General features: G+C 43.0%; 1 protein-coding gene across 1 annotated transcript in view; it reads right to left on the bottom strand.

The window, feature by feature from the left end:
• The window catches only part of FAM124B (family with sequence similarity 124 member B), a 33,525-nt gene extending 14,247 nt beyond the window's left edge, over positions 1-19,278 (bottom strand). The window contains exons 1-2 of the mRNA XM_087424759.1: positions 19,149-19,278; positions 7,316-8,259 (exon numbers count right to left, since the gene is read on the bottom strand). Coding sequence (XP_087280885.1) covers positions 7,316-8,047 — 732 coding nt within the window. The 5' untranslated portion in view covers positions 8,048-8,259; positions 19,149-19,278. The remainder of the gene's footprint in view (positions 1-7,315; positions 8,260-19,148) is intronic.
• Positions 19,279-19,501: the final 223 nt, after the last annotated feature.

Genomic DNA, 19,501 nt, shown 5'->3' with positions numbered 1-19,501 from the left:
AAGTAAAGGTGAAATGCAAACTTTATTTTTCTTATTTTTAATTGATCTAACAGATAACAGATTGTTTAAAATAATAAAACAATGATTTAGATAGATGTAAGTGGGATAAGAGTTTATAGGTAAACTTTTTTAGCAATAATTATGTGTTATGGTATATGTACTTAAAAATAGCTTCAAGACATTTTTGGTAACTTGAAACCTTAGAGTTTTACTAAATTAAGTTACATCATGGGCAGTGAAAATACTGTTTATGATACCATAATGATGGATACATGTCATTATACATTTGTCCAGACTCATAGTATGCAAAACATCAAGAGTGAACCCTAAGGTAAACTAGGGACTTTGAGTAATTACAATGTGTCAATATAGGTTCATCAGTTGTAACAAATAAACCACTCTGGTGGGGGATATTGATAATGGGGAAGGCTATGCATGTGTGGGGGCAGAGGTATATGGGAAATCTCTGTACCTACCTCTCAATTTTGCTGTAAACATGAAACTCCTCTTAAAAAAATAAGGTCTTTAGAAAAAACATGATATGTTAAAATCTTTTTTTAAATAAAACAAAAATAGCTTAGGTATTTAAAATCTTGAACTGTGGAGATAGAGAGACCTGAGTTTGAAACCTGACTCTATCCTTTGCTTCCTGGGTGACCATGGACAATTTATTTAAACTTTCTAAGCCTCAGTTTCCTCATCTGTAAAATGGAGATATTTATAGTGAAATCACTCAACACAGTGAGCAGCATATAAATGTCATTAAATATTACATATAATATCATATTATGACATTAACTGCCTGCCATCCATAGCAGATATCATGAAAAGCTATACACATACACTTAAAAGATTGATAATTATGTCAAATATTTTTGGAACATTTTTGGCAATCTGATTTCCAGAGTTAGTGCAGAAAAACCAGTCAAGGTACTAGAGAGGTGTGTATCTTGTGCTCTTAAAAAAATAATGTTAAAAATTGCTTAACCCATCTACCATGTTCAATAAAATTGATGCTAAATGTCTTTTGATTGTTTCCAAGAATCTAATTGAATTTCACCCTGAATGATGAGGGTCTGCCACCAGCGAAGCTATACACAGTATAATTATAGAAGCTTCAAGTTGCAAGAGGCCTTAGAAATGACCTAGACCAGTACTGTCCAATACAGTAGTCACTAACCACATGTAGCTACTTAAATGTAAATTTAAATTAATAAAATTAATAATTCATCTCCTCATTCTTGCTAGCCACATTTTTAGTGCTTAAAATGTGGCCAACGGCTACCATACTGAACAGTGCAGATATAGAATATTTCCATCACCACAGAAAGTTCTAGAGGACAGCAGTAAGTCTAGAGTAATGGTTCTCAGTTGGAGAGTAGAGAGAGGAGTGTGTATGAAACAATCTTTTTCAGAAAAACAAGACTTTCTCCCTTCATGCCTATGTCTTGGAGAGTTGTGTGGATTCTAACTCAAGTGCTAATTGTAGGGGATCCAGAGGTGAAGCCCGAGGACTGAAGGAAGGATATGCAGGCATGAGTTCCAGCTGACTGGGGAGAATAAATGGGAAAAGCCACCAGAATGGATGGCTGATGACCAACATCTATTGTTGAGACTGAATACCCCACATCGTGCTGATGTTGAGCTCATATGCTGGTGTAACTGAACCATCCTGCTCAGGTCCAAGAACAAGACACCACCACTCTGAGGGTGGGAGGTGAAGATGGGGGTGAACTTTTCCATTTTATTCATCTTGGGAAGCAGTCAACCCTTGTCAAGAAAGAAGACTTGGAAGGTGGGCCTTAGGTGGGCAAGAGGGAACCTTCCTTCTCTTGCTGTGTGAGTTTGGCCTGTAGCACCTCCTGTAGATGGATGTGGAGAACACACGGAGAAGACCTCTTAAAGACTTCAAGATTGCCTCTTGGCCTAGGAGTTCTGAGAATGGTGACATCTAGAGGTACTTGAAAGTTCTCTTTCTTGTACAGAATCCTTTGTTTTCCCCCTTTATCCTCAAATTTTCATAAATATTTTGTTGACAATTACAGCCTGGTCTCAGTAGCGTTGAGAAGACTTTGGCAAGGAAATGCTCCTAAGCTGAGGGTGGTGATGACAGCAATTGCCAGTGGAGAAGAGCTAGCCCCACAGCAGGTGGCGATCTTTCAAAGGTCAATGTCAGGGCCGGCCACGTGGCTTAGCGGTTAAGTGTGCGCGCTCCGCTACTGGTGGCCTGGGTTCGGATCCCGGGCGCGCACCAACGCACTGCTTCTCCTGCCATGCTGAGGCTGCGTCCCACATACAGCAACTAGAAGGATGTGCAACTATGATGTACAACTATCTACTCGGGCTTTGGGGGGAAAAAAAGGAGGAGGATTGGTATAGATGTTAGCTCAGAGCCAGTCTTCCTCAGCAAAAAGTGGAGGATTAGCATGGATGTTAGCTCAGGGCTGATCTTCCTCAAAAAAAAAAGGTGAATGGCAATACAACCAGAGAACAATGGCCTGGTGAGGGCAGAGTGGAAGACCCTGAGGCACCTGTTCTAGCACACCTGAGAAACCACATCTTAGGGACTATAGCGTGCCACCAAGTGACATATTGGCTTCTGTGACATCATGATCTTCTCCTGCCTTCTGGTTGCTCCTTCTCAGTTTCTCTCACTGTTCTTTTTCTCTTTCTCTGCTCCTAAGTGCGGACATTCTGCAGGTCCTGCCTCATCCCTTCTCATTCTACAATCTCTTCTGTGATAATATCATTTTTTCCCAGGGTTCAACCATCACCCTCAACCTATGTCCCTGGTCCAAGCTCCCTTCCAAGTTCTAGCCCTCAGAGGCCACCTGACTCTGGAATAGCTTCCTGAGTCACCTGCAAGCATATCAAACCCAATGCATCCAAACTCATCATCACCTCCCTCTTTTTCATCCTCCATATCTAATTTATTTCCAAATCTGTCCAGTCTACCCCCGAAATACAGCTCATATTTAACCTCATATTTGCATTGAGTTCCCCTATTCAAAACTTTGCTGGCCTTTCTCTGGACAATTGAAGTCACCTCTGAATTGGTCAGTCTAATCCACATCCAACATATCCTATACGATGGTATCAGGGTTATCATTGTAAATTATCTATTACAGGTAAGACCATGTCTACCCCTCTCTAAAAACCTTAATAAATGCCTCTCTAAAGCCTTGTACATCCTCCTGCACCCATTCTCAGTGAGCCAAAAATCGTTCTCCCAAACTCATTTGAACTCTCTGGCCCCACACTCTGCTACAGCCTAATTCAGTCATCTTCCAAGTCGCGTCTCCTCCACACGACTTTCCCAGACTCTCTTGGTCAAATTAACCCTTCCCGTCCCTACACTCAAGGTGGGTGGCTGCAGCTCTCCTAGAGCATTTACCACAAGCTGCCTGGTATTGCAGGCACTTGTCGGAGTATCTGGCTCCCCATTAGATTGTAAAGGCATCTGTGTAACATCACACAGAACACCTAACCAAAGGTTAACAGAGGGATGGCTGTCTAATCTCCCAGAGGATCATGAAATATAGACTTCACAGGAGCATTTCATGTAGCTTCCAGGGAGGTTTTACCTTCTTAATTCGTAAAGTTTCCCCAATGAACATCAAAGTGAATGATAAAATCACCAATTCTAACTCAATGACCTAGAATTTGGAGTCTACCAGAAGCCTGCTGTAAAGTGGTGGATTCTACACTGGATTGTCCTAGTCAGAGGTGCCAAGAGATGGGTGACAGTAAATAAACCAAGGAAGAGGAACCGTAAGTGTTGTAAATTGAAAAAAGTCTGTATAAAGTACAAAGGATGCAATTTTGGACAACATGGCCCAGCTGGGGAAAGTTGAGAACCAGCAGTAGCTGACTAGAGATACTGCCTGTGGTTGAGTTGACAAAATTTCTGACTTGATTAAGAGCAGAGTTTAAATTGCAAACAGTTTAAAAAAAGAAGAGGCATCATCGCCCATCCTACCTTCCCTCAGTGCACACTGGCACCATCGCTACCACCAGTGGGAAAAATGCAGGGACAAAGAGGGATGGCTGAAAGTGGGGAGGGAAGAGTCAATCCACTATACTTTTGCACCCACTAAGAATGGAGACAGCAGGATGCAAACTGCCAAATGGAGAACAGGGCCTGGCCCAACGTGGGCACTCAATAAATATTTGGTGAATGAATGAACATTGACACACTTGATCATCTATTCAGACATTCATTCATTTACTGAGCATCTACTGTATACCCTAACATCACTCTCATCAAAAATACACATTCTAGATTTGGAAAAGCATTGACGGTCTTCGATGGTAAGAAGTCACGTGGAAAAAGAATTGTTCACTGTGCATGCGGCGAGACAGCTAGCAGCCTTCTTACGTGCGCAGACAATAATCGCATTGCTTTTGCACGGTCCCCTGCGGTTTCTACTTTACAAAGCACCTCCATGTATATTCTCTCTTTTGATTCTCATAACGCAAATTATACATGTCAGTACCATTCGTAGGCTCCAGCAGGGACTGCTGATTATGATAAGGACAAAATAGAAGCTACTTAGAAAGGCTCTTTCTCATTGACATGAGAATATATTTACCTACCACGTGCCAGACACTGTTCTAGGTACTGGGAACACAGGAATGGACACAAAAGGTCCCTGCCCTCATGGTGCTTGCTTCCAGTGGCTGACCACGTTCCTGAGGATGTGGCCTCTGCCCACCTGCTCATCCTCATCCCCCAACTCCCTTCCTCCACTCCAGTTACTTGGAATCTCAGGCAGTTTTCCGAACGTGCCCTGCTAAGGAAATACCCCACCACACATTGTCACCCACCATCTCCTCTGTTTGGAATACCGTCCTCCCTTCTCCATCTCGCTACTTCCCTCTGGGCCATCCAGTTCAGGCAGGCCCAGGCATCACTCCTCAGGGAAGATTTGCCCATCGTCCCCCACTGGGTCCAGGAACCCCACACACACGTCCTGAGGAAGGGTTATAGGTGGAGAGGTTCATCTGTGGTTATGGCTCTCCCTTGACTAGGTATTATTTTCTTCCTTTTGGTGGACATCAGCCATTTGGGCCACCCAGCATTTGTTCCCCCACTGACCTTCAGTGGGGACACTCATTATCCCCCATGAGTCCCAGGAGGATCTGATTCCACAAAGAATCTAGGGACAGAGAGTAGAGGCTTTGCCTCGGAACTAAGCTAATCCACACAATCCCATTTCCCTGAATGCAGTAATTCACTTAAAGAAGAGAATGTGATCCAAGTTGGTCCAGTTGGAGTGAAGTCCAGAAATTTTGTTGGAACATTGTGGAGTGAGGCATTCAGAGTCCACGTGAAGGATGTAGTCCTTGGAGATGCTGGCAGCCAGCTGGCGACCACAGGGGCCTGTCTGAGTACCCAGGGCCAACACAGAGGTGGCCGAGTGGAGAGTTGGGTCCTAGGCATGCTGCTTAAGACTCAGATTACTTTCTTACAAAAGCCAGCATTCGCCACACATCTTCTCTCCTCTCAAGGAAGTTTGGGCTGGGTTTTCTATCCTGAAAAATTCACTCCATTACAGGAGTGGAATAGCTACAATGAATTGTCTTTCAGGATGTATTATAGCCAAGCCTTTGCAGGCTTTCTTCAGGGACTTTTATGACACAAGACCAGAAGCAGAAGTTTCCAGAAGATAACCCCCATTTTGTTTGCAAAAGCCTAGACTCACTGATGTTTTTATCCAAAAACTATTCCGCATTCCCCAAATTTGACTCAACTTTCCAAAGCAACTAAGCTGTATAAGCCGTGGTTCAGAAATGAAAATGTCTGTTAGCCTTTAAAACAGGAATGATTAAAAATATGCCCCCTGCTGCACACACATATTAAATTTTTGTTTAACAGTGAAGTCAATTTTATATTCTGGAGATTAACTAAGGCTGAAAGAGAAACTTTGGATGCCTTGGAAATTATGTAGTGAGTTATATAGCAGACAACTCACAGAAGCAGTGTATGTCCACCTTATGTAAACATGTAGGTAAATAATTTAGAAATCATTTAATATAGAATCAATATGATTCATGTTTTATTAATAACTCAAAACTGATGATAATAAAATTAATCAAAGAGAAAGACAATTCATCTTCTAGCCTGCTATTACTTTGTTCAAAAGGCCTTATAGGGGTTTCTGACTATTTCTCAAAGACAGAAGCCACAGAATACTTTGCTGTGAATATCACATATATCTCCCTGCCTGCACACACTTACACACACATGCACACCCAGCACTGGACTGCAATGGTTACATGCACGGGCTTTGGAGCCACATAGACACTTCCTACTTGTGGCTTGGCCAAGTAACTGAATCCCACTACCCTCAGTTATGTCATCTGCAAAATGGGAAAATAGTGACTTCCTACGTTGTAGGAAGGATTAAATAAAACAATCAATGTAAAATACTTAGTCTAGGGCATAATATGAACAATAATAGCTAAAATTGCATTCTGGACACTATCTTAAGCACTTTATAAGTGTTAGGTCATTTAGTGTAGACAACAACCTATACTCAAGGAAGATGCTAATATTATCTTCATGGTGCTAATGAAGAAACTGAGGTTCAAAGTCACGCAGCTGCTGAGGGACAAGACTCAAGTACCACAGAAAACATCACAAAAGATGACACATGATGGCTAACATGATTGTGTTTGTTTTCAACAGGATGCTTATAGAAAAAGGCTTTCATCTCAAGATTTTCTTTTGAAGGGGTTCTAACCAACTAACTCGATTTGGGTTAAAATTTGACAGTGATACAAGATGCTTAAAAATTAAGTCAATGGGACTACAAACTTAACATCCTCAATGATAATGATAACTTCAACTTTGCTAGGTCAGATGGAAAGAGCTTACTCTCTGAAGCCAGAGAGTGGGCAAAGTATTTGCATATAGTTGATGAGCATGGTTAAAGAAAAATCTGAGAAATGGGGTGTTGTCTGATTCTACTGCAAACTACTTGTGTAAGCTACAAGCTACGGAGTCTGAACTTCCTTATCTGTCAGATGAGGGGATTTCATTAGACCAGTGACCCTCAACTCCACTACATGCTACATATTAAAATCATCCAAAGAGCTTTTAAAAAAATGCCCAGGCCTGGGCAGCTCCAGATATTCCAATCTAACTAGCCTGGGTATAGCCGTGGCATGGGAATTTTTGAACGCTCCCCAGGGATTCTGATGTGCAACCAAGGTGGAGAACCACTACATTAAGTCATCTCTAAGGCTCATCTCAGATGTGAAATCGCAGTTCCACATGCATCTAAAGATCACAGAGGCAAAACAGAAATACCTGCAGCAGAATCTTGTTGCCATCATAGTCCTGTGTTTGCCACCTGGTGCGGCTGATGGGGACACACGGATGGGGTAGAAGAGGCACTAGCTGGCCGATCTCTTGAACCTTGAACTGCAGCACCGAAGACTCTTTCGGGTCCACTGACATTCCCAGAGGCAGCTGCTTCAGGGAGAGCTGCAGAGCAAAGCTCTCGGTGGCGTAGAGCTCGAAGAAGCAGAAGTTGCTCTTCTGCAAGGTGGCTTCCCTCTGCAGGATCATCTCGTAGAGTCTGATGGCGTCCTCGTAGTTATCAAAACTGCAGTAGAGCGTCACCCTCAGGATCTCAGTCCCGCAGTGCACCTGCCTCACACCCCAGACCGGCATCTGGTTGTCCAGACTGTAGAACTCCTGATTGGCAAGAATGTGGGGACACGGTCTTCCCTGGGCATTCCGGGTGGGGTAGCACTGCCACGGCCAATGCTGCAGGGAGTCCAGAACTCGAAATAGCCGCTCCTCTCCGAGGCTTTCCTGCAGGAAGAGCAACACAGACACCCCCGGGAACCGTGACCTCTTGGAATGACACTTGTCGTAGTCTTTCACTGGACTGACCCTCTCTGACACCAGAAAGAGACGAACCTCCGGGCAAATGCAGTCCAGGAGCTGGTCGAGAGTTCGCTGCAGAAGCGAGCCGTGGCCAGAGTTAGCGAGGAGGTGCACAGTCATGGCCAGGGGCTCCTGTGCCTCGTTCATTGTGGCGCTGCTCCCAGACGACAAAGGAAGCGAGCGTGGAGGGCCCACTGATCAAGCTTCTGACGTGAATGAAGGGGCGGGGGGTTCTCACGTGGAGCCTTCAGCCCACCAGGAAATGTGCGGCTGCTTCAGAGCAAAGCTCTCAACCCGTGTTCCTGGTGGCCAGTGGCCGCACAGCGAGGGAATCTGCACAAATTCGGGCACGACAGCCTCTGAAACACACAACCGCAGTGAGGTCGATGTCATTCAGCGCATGCCTAATGTAACTGCGTGTGTTTGGGTTTCTCAGGCGTTCCCCAGGGTTTCTGCCTGACCTAAAAACCCATAATCCTGAGAAACACCGGAGTGGGTGGGTGTTACAGACACGCAGGAAAGGAAATGACCGGGGGAAAAGGAACATGAGTCGTCTCTGTTAGGCTGATAGCCATCTGTTTAGTTGAAAAGACATTCATTTTACGGACCCACAATGGGTTCTGATTTCCTCCTCACATCTCAGTATTTACAGTGGCCCGCCAGGCCACCTGAATACAATGACTGCTTTAAAACAATTCGCAAAATTTGTCCCTTGGCCAGGATTTTCCCCCTTTGTCTTTTTATTTTAGTTTTGAGCAATTGATGTTAATGCACTGAAGTAAAGATATTTTATCTAAATAATTTTGACTGTTCACTGAAAATTATTTGCTCTGCTGCAAAGTCTGAGTCTACTAAAAAGATAGTCATTCACGCAAATTCTTTAGAAAGAGTGAGAGCTTTTGAAGGTCAATATCGTTGCTCATATCTATTAAGGATGTACTCTGTACTAGTCATAGACTGTTCTAAAACTTTACATGGATTGATTTATGTAATCAATCCTCCAGCATACCTATGAAGAAGAGACTATTACGAGCAAATTACTGGTGAAGAAACTGGGGCAGAGAAGATGTAAGTAACTTGCTCAAGGTCTCACAGCTAAAAAGTGGCTGAGGGAAGATTTGAACCCAGGAAGCGAGAGGTCCCCCTGTGAAGCAGAGAGGAGGTGACTCTTAGACCTGGAAGTCCCAGACTGGATTTTCTTCCTAAGGACAAGGATACCAAAGCAAGTTCTGGTGGAGGACACATATTTCCCAGAGATTCCGTGCTTTGACTCTTAAACTGAATAATCTTTAATAAGAATATCCAAGCTCTAAACATAATACCCACCCTAATGTGTTCTAAATATTCATTTGAAAATCATTTGCTATTCTGATAGCCTTGCTCCTAAAAAGGTATGAACAAGCACATTTTTCTAAACATAATTCTTAAAATAAGCAACTTATTAATGCTTATAATGGAATGCGGTGTGACAGTTTTTTATAAATTAAAAAGCACTTTTGTGATAAAAAATATAACTTACTCTAACTTTCATTTTATATAGGTGGATTCCTTTAATAATATAATAACCAAATTCAGAGTCCAATATTGTTACCCATGGAAAGGAATCATTTCTATTCAGATTTCTTTTCTAAATCTAACCTACAATTCTAATCATTTGCGTTTCATAAGTCCTATATTTTTGCATTGGAAGAATATATAAATATAATTTATAACAGATGAATTGTTTTTTAATTACCATCAGCGACTCAGTAATTAAATTCATTTTCCTTCAACTTTCCAAAAATCATTAGAATTTTTTTAAAGGCATTGTAGTTCTCAAGCTTTTCTTTAAAAAATTTGAAATTCATGTTGCATGTTGGCATTTGAATGCAATAACTTTCTCATCCTTCAGTGTGACCCCCTCTCCTTTTCCCCTGTTCTTTCCCTCACAGAGCTGACTGCACTCAGGCACTTTCAACTTTAGACACGGTTTTTGAAACAGCCTTTGCAATTCTGGAAATAACTCTAAAGATTCAAGGAGAAAAATTATACCCCCGACACAAAGATATTAACTCACAACATTTTGTACAAACGTTTAAGCCCTTATACAGAAAAGGTTTTGCTTCTTGCTGTTGTTTTAATCTTCTATCCAGTGCAAAAACATACTTTTCTCCTCTTGAGGTTGTCATTTCTGTCAGGATTGAAAAGACTTCATTAATCTGATGGCAGCCAAAGTGCCAAGAAATAGGGAGACTGGGCGGGGGGTGGGGGGAGGTGGTACCACCAGTCTCCTTTCTGATTGGCTGCTGCAGCAATTATTTCTCCAGGGACGACCTGAAATCTTGACCCTCGGAGTAACTGCCTCCACTCCTCCTCGCCCCCTTCCACCCACCACGACGGCCAGATTCTCAGCTGTGCGTCAGATTCCATGCACTCTTTATGTTTGCACGCTGCTTCTGTTGAAGGCACAGATGGATATTCTAGGGGAAGTCATCACTTCGACTCCCAGAACCTGGACAGCTGACACTTGCTTCTGTACCTTATTTTTCTTAAACTTGGCGAAGATGCCCAGGGATCTGTCAGTCACCAGCTCCTGGATGGCAGCCATGGCCAACTCCTTCTGGCAAAGTGGAGGAGCTGGTGACAGGTAGTATCAGGAAATCTAAGAAATCAGCTAGTTACGAGGATTTGAGGGAACCCGTGGAACATCCACAGGGGTTTGTACCTGGTGCAAGTTTCATAAATACAGTTGGGTACATTGTACCCTGAGATCCCACTGCCACCCCAAGAAAGAGTTTCTTTCTCTCTTTAACTTGTAAAACGTGTTTCTTTATCCCACATGTTGAGAGCCAGCCACTGCGCCAGGAGCAAAGAATACATAATCACCATGTCCCATTTCGGAGGAGCACCTTAAATCATGTCATCAGTGCTGTGATGAAGGTCACTGCAGGTTGCCATGGAAACCCCTAGGAGGAACCACCGACCTAGATGAGAGGGCCAAGGAAGCCTCCAGGAAGAGGAGATGCTACTTGAAGTCCTGCAAGTGAGAAGGAACGAGGTAGGCAGGTGAGGAGACAGGGTTGGGGAAGGAGGAGGGACTCCAGGGAGAGGAAATTGATGGGGACACGCGACACTCTGAGAAGAGTGTAGGGACTGTGACCCATTGGCAGAACTGCAAGCAATTCAAGATGGCTGGAGGGTGGGGACAAAGAAGGGGAATGTGGTAAGAGGCTGGAAAGGCAGCCAGGCCTTGCAGATCACCGTAAAGGGCCTGGAACCTCTTCTAATGGGAACAGAACCACAGAAGAGTCGGCTTGAAAGGAAGCCATGCTTTGGGGAAAACATGGACAGGAGTGATATATAGAAAGTCAAGGCAATGGAGAGTCTTGTTGGTTGGATGTGGGCAGAAAGCTGCAGTGGCGGGTCCAGGAGGCCTCCCAGGGTGGTGCTTACAGGTGCCTAGGTGAGGCTGTCAGTCACCAAATAAGGAACACCGGAGAAAGGGAGCAGCTGGGAAGGAGGATGAGGAGTCCAGTTTGGACATGGTGATGCCTGTGGGACATCAGAGTGGAAATGTCCAGTGGCCACTTAACATAGAGATCAGAGGGGAGCAGCAGCCTGGAGAATATGGTTGGGTAACCATTAGTCTTTAGGCAGCCGTGGGAGTGAATGTGATGACCCAGGTGGAGGACACCATGACAAGGATAGGAAAGGAAAGAGGTGGGAGTCGGGAGTACCCAGTTTAAGGGACAAGAACGTGTAAGTGGCATCCAGGGAGAAGTGGAGAGTGAGCGTGTTGTCCGAACCCTGTGTGGGCGTTTGTGTCTTAGGTTCAAGGATTTCAGGAAATGGTGCTGGCTGGCAGACATCGTCACTCAGAGTTTGAGCATCACATTTGTGACTCACTCTACCTTCTCAATTAAACAAATTCAAGAGAAGCACCAAGCAGACCTCAGAGCCATCAAGCCTCTGTTTCCCTTGTTCCCAGAACAACCTTCACTCTGATTCTTTGTCTGACATTCTGTTGCTAACCAGGAGCTAGGCATCGTAGAACTTGAGGCGATAACTGGAGAAAAGGGGCTGGGAAGGGATCATTTCATACTTACTTTTTAACCCCCGACAGCAGCCTGCAACCCTGTACTTGCAGAGTTGGCACTAATGGCTCTGTAGCAAAGAAGGAATCCTGGCATCTCCTAAGGGATAAGAATCCCAGGGAGGTGACAGGACTTTCTCAACCTCACATAGCTGGTTAGTGGCAGAGCCTGGATTTCTGGTTTTTAAACCATGCTTCCCCACCACTCCTGAGAGGAGCAATGCACAGCAGCTCTGTCTATTCAGGCCACAGCTTTCAAGTGCAGGACACACAGCCAGCACATAAAAAGGAAACAGGAAGATACGAGGAGGGGGCATTGTACACTTTGTTCGTGTCTCATGCCCTAGACACCTCTGGTTAACATGTGTTTCCCCATCCTAGGCATTTCTGCCCCCATGCCATTCCTGTACTCAGCTCTCACTATCCCGGCCCTTCTTCCAACACACACACACACACAGACACACACACACACGTCTATACCCTTGGGTCATAGCTCCTGGCTTCTCAGGGAAGTTCTGGTAGAAACATCAGCAGGCAAACAACAGAGGCCTATGCACTGCTGCCTCCTCTGGGCTCCTCCTAGCGCAGAGGTGGCAGGGGGGAAGGGGCCACAGCAAGCTCCTCCTCCAAGCTGCGGCAGCTCTTAGCTAAAAGCTTCTCTCCTAGTTCCCAGAGGACACCCCCTGCCCAACCCCAAACAATGCTATCAGGTTCCTATTAAATTGCCATCTGTTTCCCCTTTTCCAGGACAATGCAGCAGCCTGTGAGCTGATGTTCTGCGTTTTCACAGGTACAACAAAGAAGGGATGTTTCCCCCTTGTTCTTTGTCATGGTCTTCTGCTGTGACATCATTTCCCATCCCCTGATTAGTTATAGTTCTCAGCTGAACCAACTTAGTAACTGTGGAAAAAGGCAGAGATGTACAGTGGAACAAGCTATGAGCCACAGACTTGGGCCACTCCCCCTGGCTCTGCTGCTCACCCAGCGAGCACCCAGAGATTTCTGATCCCTGGGTTTGGTTTCATCATCCACTGAAGATAAAAAGTAGCGATGGTAATAATTCACCTGACTCTCTCCATGGACCATATGAGCTAAAACACCCCAGAGGGCCTTCTAAGCTCTCGAGTGCTCCTCTAATATAATCATCTCAACATGGAAGATTTTATATTTACCATTGTTTTAACCCCCCCAAATCATATCTGGTAAATACAGTAGGGAATGGGTAAATAAGTTAGTGTACATTATTTTAATGGAATACTGTGCATCTGTAAAAAACAATGAAAGAACTTTGAGGAAGCAGATTGGGACTCTCTAGTGATGTTGAAGATACCCTACATTCCAGCATTTCCCCTCCCAGGTATAGTCTCCGGTGAAATTCTCTCACATATGCGCAAAAGATGGCTGATTCAAGAATGTTTATAGCTGTGTTGACTGAAATAGCAAAAAACTATTTCAATTTTTTTGGGGGGGCGATTTAGAAGGGGGAAATCACCTAAAAGCACACCAATAAAAGAATGGATAATTAATTTTATCATATTCTTGCAGAAGAATATGCTACATCGAGGGAAATCAATGAAACTGAACTGCCCATTTCAGTTTGAATGAATCTCACAAATATAAAGTTGAGTGAAAAAAGTAAGTTGCAGAAAATGCATAGGGAATTATACCATTTATATAAAGTTTGGAAATATGAAAAGACTCTCCAGTGGTAATAGATATAAACCTACATAGTCAAAGAATAAAAGAATATGTGGGAATGAGAAACACCAAATTCAAGATGGTGGTTACCTTAGCTGTGGGGGTATGTGATCAACGTATTGATATTGATAATCTTTATTTATTGCCCTGGGTGATGGGTCATGTATTGTTTTAGGATCTTTCTGAAGTATTTCATAATCATTTTAATGAGGGAGACCTGTTTTGTACCCACCTAGAAAGATGGCTCCTGTTTAGTGTTAAACAAAACAAAAGTATATGTGGCATATGGTTCCATTTTCCTATAAGAACTCTATATGTGCATATGTATATGTGTGTTTGATTGATAAACATAGGAAAAGTCTGGAAGGATATCAGCCAAGCTTGTATCCATAGTGTATCAATAGTGGACACCTCTGGGAGATGGGATTATAGCGTACAGGAGCAGTTCCATTTCTTACGTCATATATTTCTATATTATTAGTATTTATTACAAATGCCATGTATTACTTGTGTAATTAAATAGTACTATATGAATCAATTCAAATAATGCATGAAATACAGCCTTCTAATCCATTCTTTTAACAAATGTTTACTAAGCACCTACCATGTAATTCAGGCACTGGGCTAGATGCGGGGATACCACGACTGACAAAAATTAATACTGCCCTGGCTCTCCTGGAGCCTATATTCTGATGGAAAGGTGAACATTAATCAAATAAGCACCCAATGAAATGTAAGAGGGCACCTGTGTTAAATGTTAGACAGTGGTGCACCGGATTTGACCTGTTCAGGGAAGTCAGACGGGCCAACTCAGCAGAAGGAAGCTGTGATCTTTGAAAAGGAGCAGAATTTACCTGGGAGAAGTGGGAAGGACATTCTAGAACAGGACCAGCATGTGCAAAGGCCCTGTGGTAGGCAGGAGCATGACGGAATAAAGGACTGGCTTATGTAGCTAGTGGTACTGTGTGTTAAGATAGGAAATTCTGGAAGAAGAGCAGGCTTGGCTGGGGTGTGACTGGAAGGTTTTTGATATATGAGTTCTGGAAAAATGTCTTATGATGTAGAATGCTCCCAGCAACCTAGAGAAGAAGCAAATCCGGACGGTCACTGGACAGATGATAATAATTGCTAATGTTTATTGGGCATTTACTTCATGCCCAGCACTGTTCTAAACATTAGTGTATATTAACTAATTACACATTATTAACTAACTAACTAATCCTCACAACAACCTTATGAGGTAGGTACTATGATTATGCCCATATTACAGATGAGAAAACAGAGGAACAGATAGAAAAAATGGAAGCATAGAAGTTTTAATCAATATGACATCTAATATGTAAAGCCACAACAACCTTTAATTATTTGGCGTCTTTGCTTTTTGTTACAACAGAAAAAAACTATATATAGAGAGATTTATATTTATAAATATGTTTATATTTTTATATTTATATATAATATATAAATATAATAAATTTAAATATATAATTTTATATTTATATATCATTATAATACATTATTATATATAATATTTTAAATTTTACAGAAAATTTGGGATTCGCTGAACTGGGGAAAATAGCTGCGTGCTCCTGGAGGGCTGAGATCACATCTATACGATCGCCCATTGTGCCGCTGGCAAAGTGCTTGGCTCCTGGTGGGCACCTCATAAATGTTTGCTATAGTAAGCTGTTAGCTGAATATCTAGGGTGAATTTTCTACTTGATATATACACATGATTTCTATTCCCCTGATAGAAAAATGTAAGCTATTTGTCAACAATTTGGATTGTTAGTCAACTATAATTAATAATCGATAGCAATAGTTCCTCATCAGAAGTTTAAGAAATGACTCAAAACAAAACAAAACAACAAAAACCCTGCCAGTGTTTGCAAAAGGGATTGTAAATGTTGTTATAAACTCTCACCTTGATTTTAGACAAGTGCCTTTCCAACATAAGGACTTACATTCATGAAGCAACACGTAAAAATTGGTAAGGATGACGCCAATTGACGTTGAACTATAAACAATTTTTAAACATTTAACTAACATATAATGTGCACCTTTAAAAAGAAGCTAGAAACGGGCATATAATACCATGACTCAAATTCTGCTAAAGATGATGCTCCCTCAAAAAGTCTGGCTTTAATTACCACGTAGATTACAAATAGAGATGGATATTCTATCTCATGACGAGAAACACCGCTTCCCATGCCAACCTTTAATCATGACAGCTCGCTCAGCATAAAGCCGACAAGTCAATCAGCCCGAAACCGACGTGCCCGGACTAGTCGGCCAGCCCTGCAGAGCTCGGGGCTTTGCTGCCCCGTCAGCTGTTCTTCCACTCCTAATGGGCCCCAATTCCCACTGTATATTTTTATCCCAGCTGCTACAAAAGGCCACGGCTGTGCTGCCCAGACAGCAAAAATAGAAGAGATGGGAAAACAACCATGCACGTTAATAACCAATCCAGTTTTAAACCACGAGGCAGGAATTTTGATCTATTCAACTTCATAAAAGAACTTGCATAAGACACACACTGAGGCTGCAGTTTCTATGGCTACCTGGTACAAATATCTTGTGGCTGAACTTTTCTCCTGATCTGAATCATTCTGAAAAGGTTTCTAAATTTGTCTGTGGTATCCATTCTGTAGGATAACACAGGAGGAAAATGAAGACAGCTCTTGAATTACACACAATCTAAGTACAAACAATAATATTGCTCAAATATACAACTTAAAAAGTTGAGTTCCAACACTGGGAAGAGAATTGGTCTGAGACGGGAGAAGACCCGGGTTGGAATCCTCATTCTGTTATGCACAAGGTTAAATTTCTTTGCTCATTCCCAGAATGGGCTGGCTCCATCCTTGGTGGCTGTGGGATGAGGTAATAAGGCTCCATGTGCCCGGCACAGGGTTGATGCCCAATAACATATTCTTTTTTTACTGTGGCACTGTCTGCACTGCCTTTACAGCTATTCTATTCAGTAATAATATATTTGCTTGCTTCAGATTTTTTTAATCCAACCAGTTCTCTGCAGCCCTATGATAACACACATTTTAACATAAACGTATTTGGATTCACTGGTCTTAATTAAAAAGGTGAGTAGTTTCAATATATAGGAAACCTACAGCGCGTAAACCTAGACATGAAATGACCTGCTTAGCAAAGTCATACTTAAAGATTAAGAACAGGCACCTCGTGACTCGTGGCTCCCAAACCATTACAGAGGCTCCCAACAGACACAAAGCCGGTGCCTGTTGGAAGAGGTTACTTATGGGAAGAGGAAAGAGACAAAATGGGAAAATTGGAGTTGCTATTAACAGGATTAAGTTGTTGGGCTCAACAGCTGGATGGGACATTAAAGGTCTACCCCAATCTCCCAACTTCTTAGATTGAGAATATAAGACTAAGAAAGATAGGTGAGTTGCCTCAGGTCACACAGTTTAATATGGTTCAACTGGAACTAGAACACGGTCTGATGGATACACTTTGATCCACAGGTTTAAGAAAGGATCATCTCTAACCCATTACTAGTTAGCCGGTGGGTATCAGTTTTTAAATGCTTCATATAGGAGTCATTTCCTTTCATTGTGAATAAAAGACCCTTTCCCCACATCCCTAGTACATGAACACTGTAAGGCTTAAGGTTACTTGTTACTGAAGGGAATACTAGTATAATTGCCATCTGTCACAGTGGACTTCTCCATATGAGAAAAGAGTTGAGAAGAAGGTCAGATGTAACCAAGTGAAAGGGAATTCAGTAAACATCTTTGCACTTAATATAGTCTCCTCGCCAGGGAGGTACTTTATAGAGCTGGAAGGGGATTGCGTGCTTCCGAAAGGCAACCCACAGGTAAAGACTGTTGGCTGTCTGAAAACTGACCTGTGGATCAAGGAGTTGGAAGCGGGCGTTCAAAGTAACTGGGCCCCAAATCAGTGAAAAGCAGCCATTGACTCAGAAATTCATGGAAATCAATCACAGGGATTCTGCAATAGAACCGCTACACGTATGGTCATATTCAGGCAAGGTCAAGGGTTTGTTTTTTGCTTTCTTTGCTCTTGAGGTTAAATGCAATCAAAAATATCAGTCATGGAATGAAGACACCTGGTTTCATTAAGCTGACAATACTATTTTGCCCATTGTGGTTGCCTTTCTGTTTAGCAATTAATAAAATGAGACTAGTTGTTACAAAATAGCTGGGTATTTCTTCATCAAATCAATGAGGTGGGGGGAGGGAGAGGGGACTATTCTAGATAAAAGATACTTAAGAGATATAACCAAATGCAATGTGTGGACCTTGACTGATTCCAATAAACTGATTATAAATGACATGTAGGGACAATTGGGGAAATGGGTGGGGGAAAGATGAGTATTAGATACAACTAAGGAATTACTGTTAATTTTATGTGTGATAATAGTATTGTGATTAGCTAGGACAATGTTCTTACTTTTTAGAGAGGCATAGTCCATATTTAAGCGAGAAATGTCATGATATTATAAGAACGTTAAAATGTTTAAGTGAAAGTAATAGATGAAATTAGCTAATTAGTTTCTACTGTACTCATTGGGCACCCAAAGCAAAGAGACCTTGCGATTTCCTTAGGGAAAAGAATAGCCATCCTTTATGACATCCCTTGAATTGGCTTATCATGTCCATCTATTTCTATCTAGCACCATGGAAGCTATATTTCTTTTATATTCCTTAAAAGAAATGGAACACTTTACATTTGGGCGTTAGGATCCTTTGGAAGTGAAGATCACTAACTTTATAAAGATATAATTTTATAGTATTATTTTTAATTTTAAAAACGTCTTTAACAGCACTGGATTTTGGCTGTGTGATGGGCTGGGACAATAGAGTTCTAAGGGGTAATACTACACATGATCGAAAAAATTGTGGAGGAAAAGAGCTGTAGTTAAGTTCTCCCGATAAATTAGAAAATATATTTTTAAAGTGTAAAAGAAATGATCAGAGGTCAAGGTGCTGGTGTAAGCAGACTCTGAACTCACCTCCTCCCGTGGACACAGCCAATTTACAACTACTCGTGGAAAAATTACCCCTGAGACAGAACTGAAAACTGGATGAGAGGAACTCCTGCAACAACGGACAATCCTAACTGAGGTGGAAGAGGCAGAGACTCCCTTCCGGAGAGGGAAAACACCGCCTTCACAAGCCGCCAGCTTCACGGCTGCCGGGAGCAGCTCACAGGTACGCAGCCTCCCTGGAGGCGCGGGGTCCTGAGCCGGGGAGCGCCCCCGCTGTGGGCATTTTGTGGACCCAGCACAATCGAGACCAGCGGCATAATATCTGACTGTGCCTGCTACTAAAACATTGGGGAGCACCCCCAGAAAACCCGGTTCACAAAGAAACTAAAACTGGCTCTTAAAGGGCCCACGCGCAAACTCACCTGTTTCAGAAAGCACCCTAAAATCACCAGAAAGAAAGGTGCACAGTGCTGTGGTGAAAAGAGACTCACCTAATAGGCCCTGAGTGCATCTCGGTGAGGGGTGAGACCTCTCCAGGGTCTGGGACATTGGCGGCGGCCATTGTTGTGGCCTGGTGTGGGCGTGTTGACACAGACGCCATTGGAGTTCTCCCTGAGGCCTGCTAGCCCAGGGTCTGCCCCACCCACTAGAGCACCCATTTAATCCAGCTCAGCCAGGGCAGGCAGCCCACCCTAGAGACTGGCCCCACCCAACAACAAGCCCTCAGGCAACGTGTGGGCCTGCATAGATTGGTGACTGGATTCTCTGCAGCCTGGCAACTGAGCCGAGTTGAGCGGGGCAGGGTGTGCACAAGGAGCGGGTGGAGAGTGTGGGGCGGTGGTGG

Source organism: Ceratotherium simum, chromosome 37 (assembly GCF_057802395.1).
Source record: "Ceratotherium simum simum isolate JZ-2026a chromosome 37, ASM5780239v1, whole genome shotgun sequence".
In the NCBI taxonomy this organism is placed as follows: Eukaryota; Metazoa; Chordata; class Mammalia; order Perissodactyla; family Rhinocerotidae; genus Ceratotherium; species Ceratotherium simum.
Note: the sequence above shows the minus strand (reverse complement) of the source record. Positions and strands in the feature narration are given on the sequence as shown.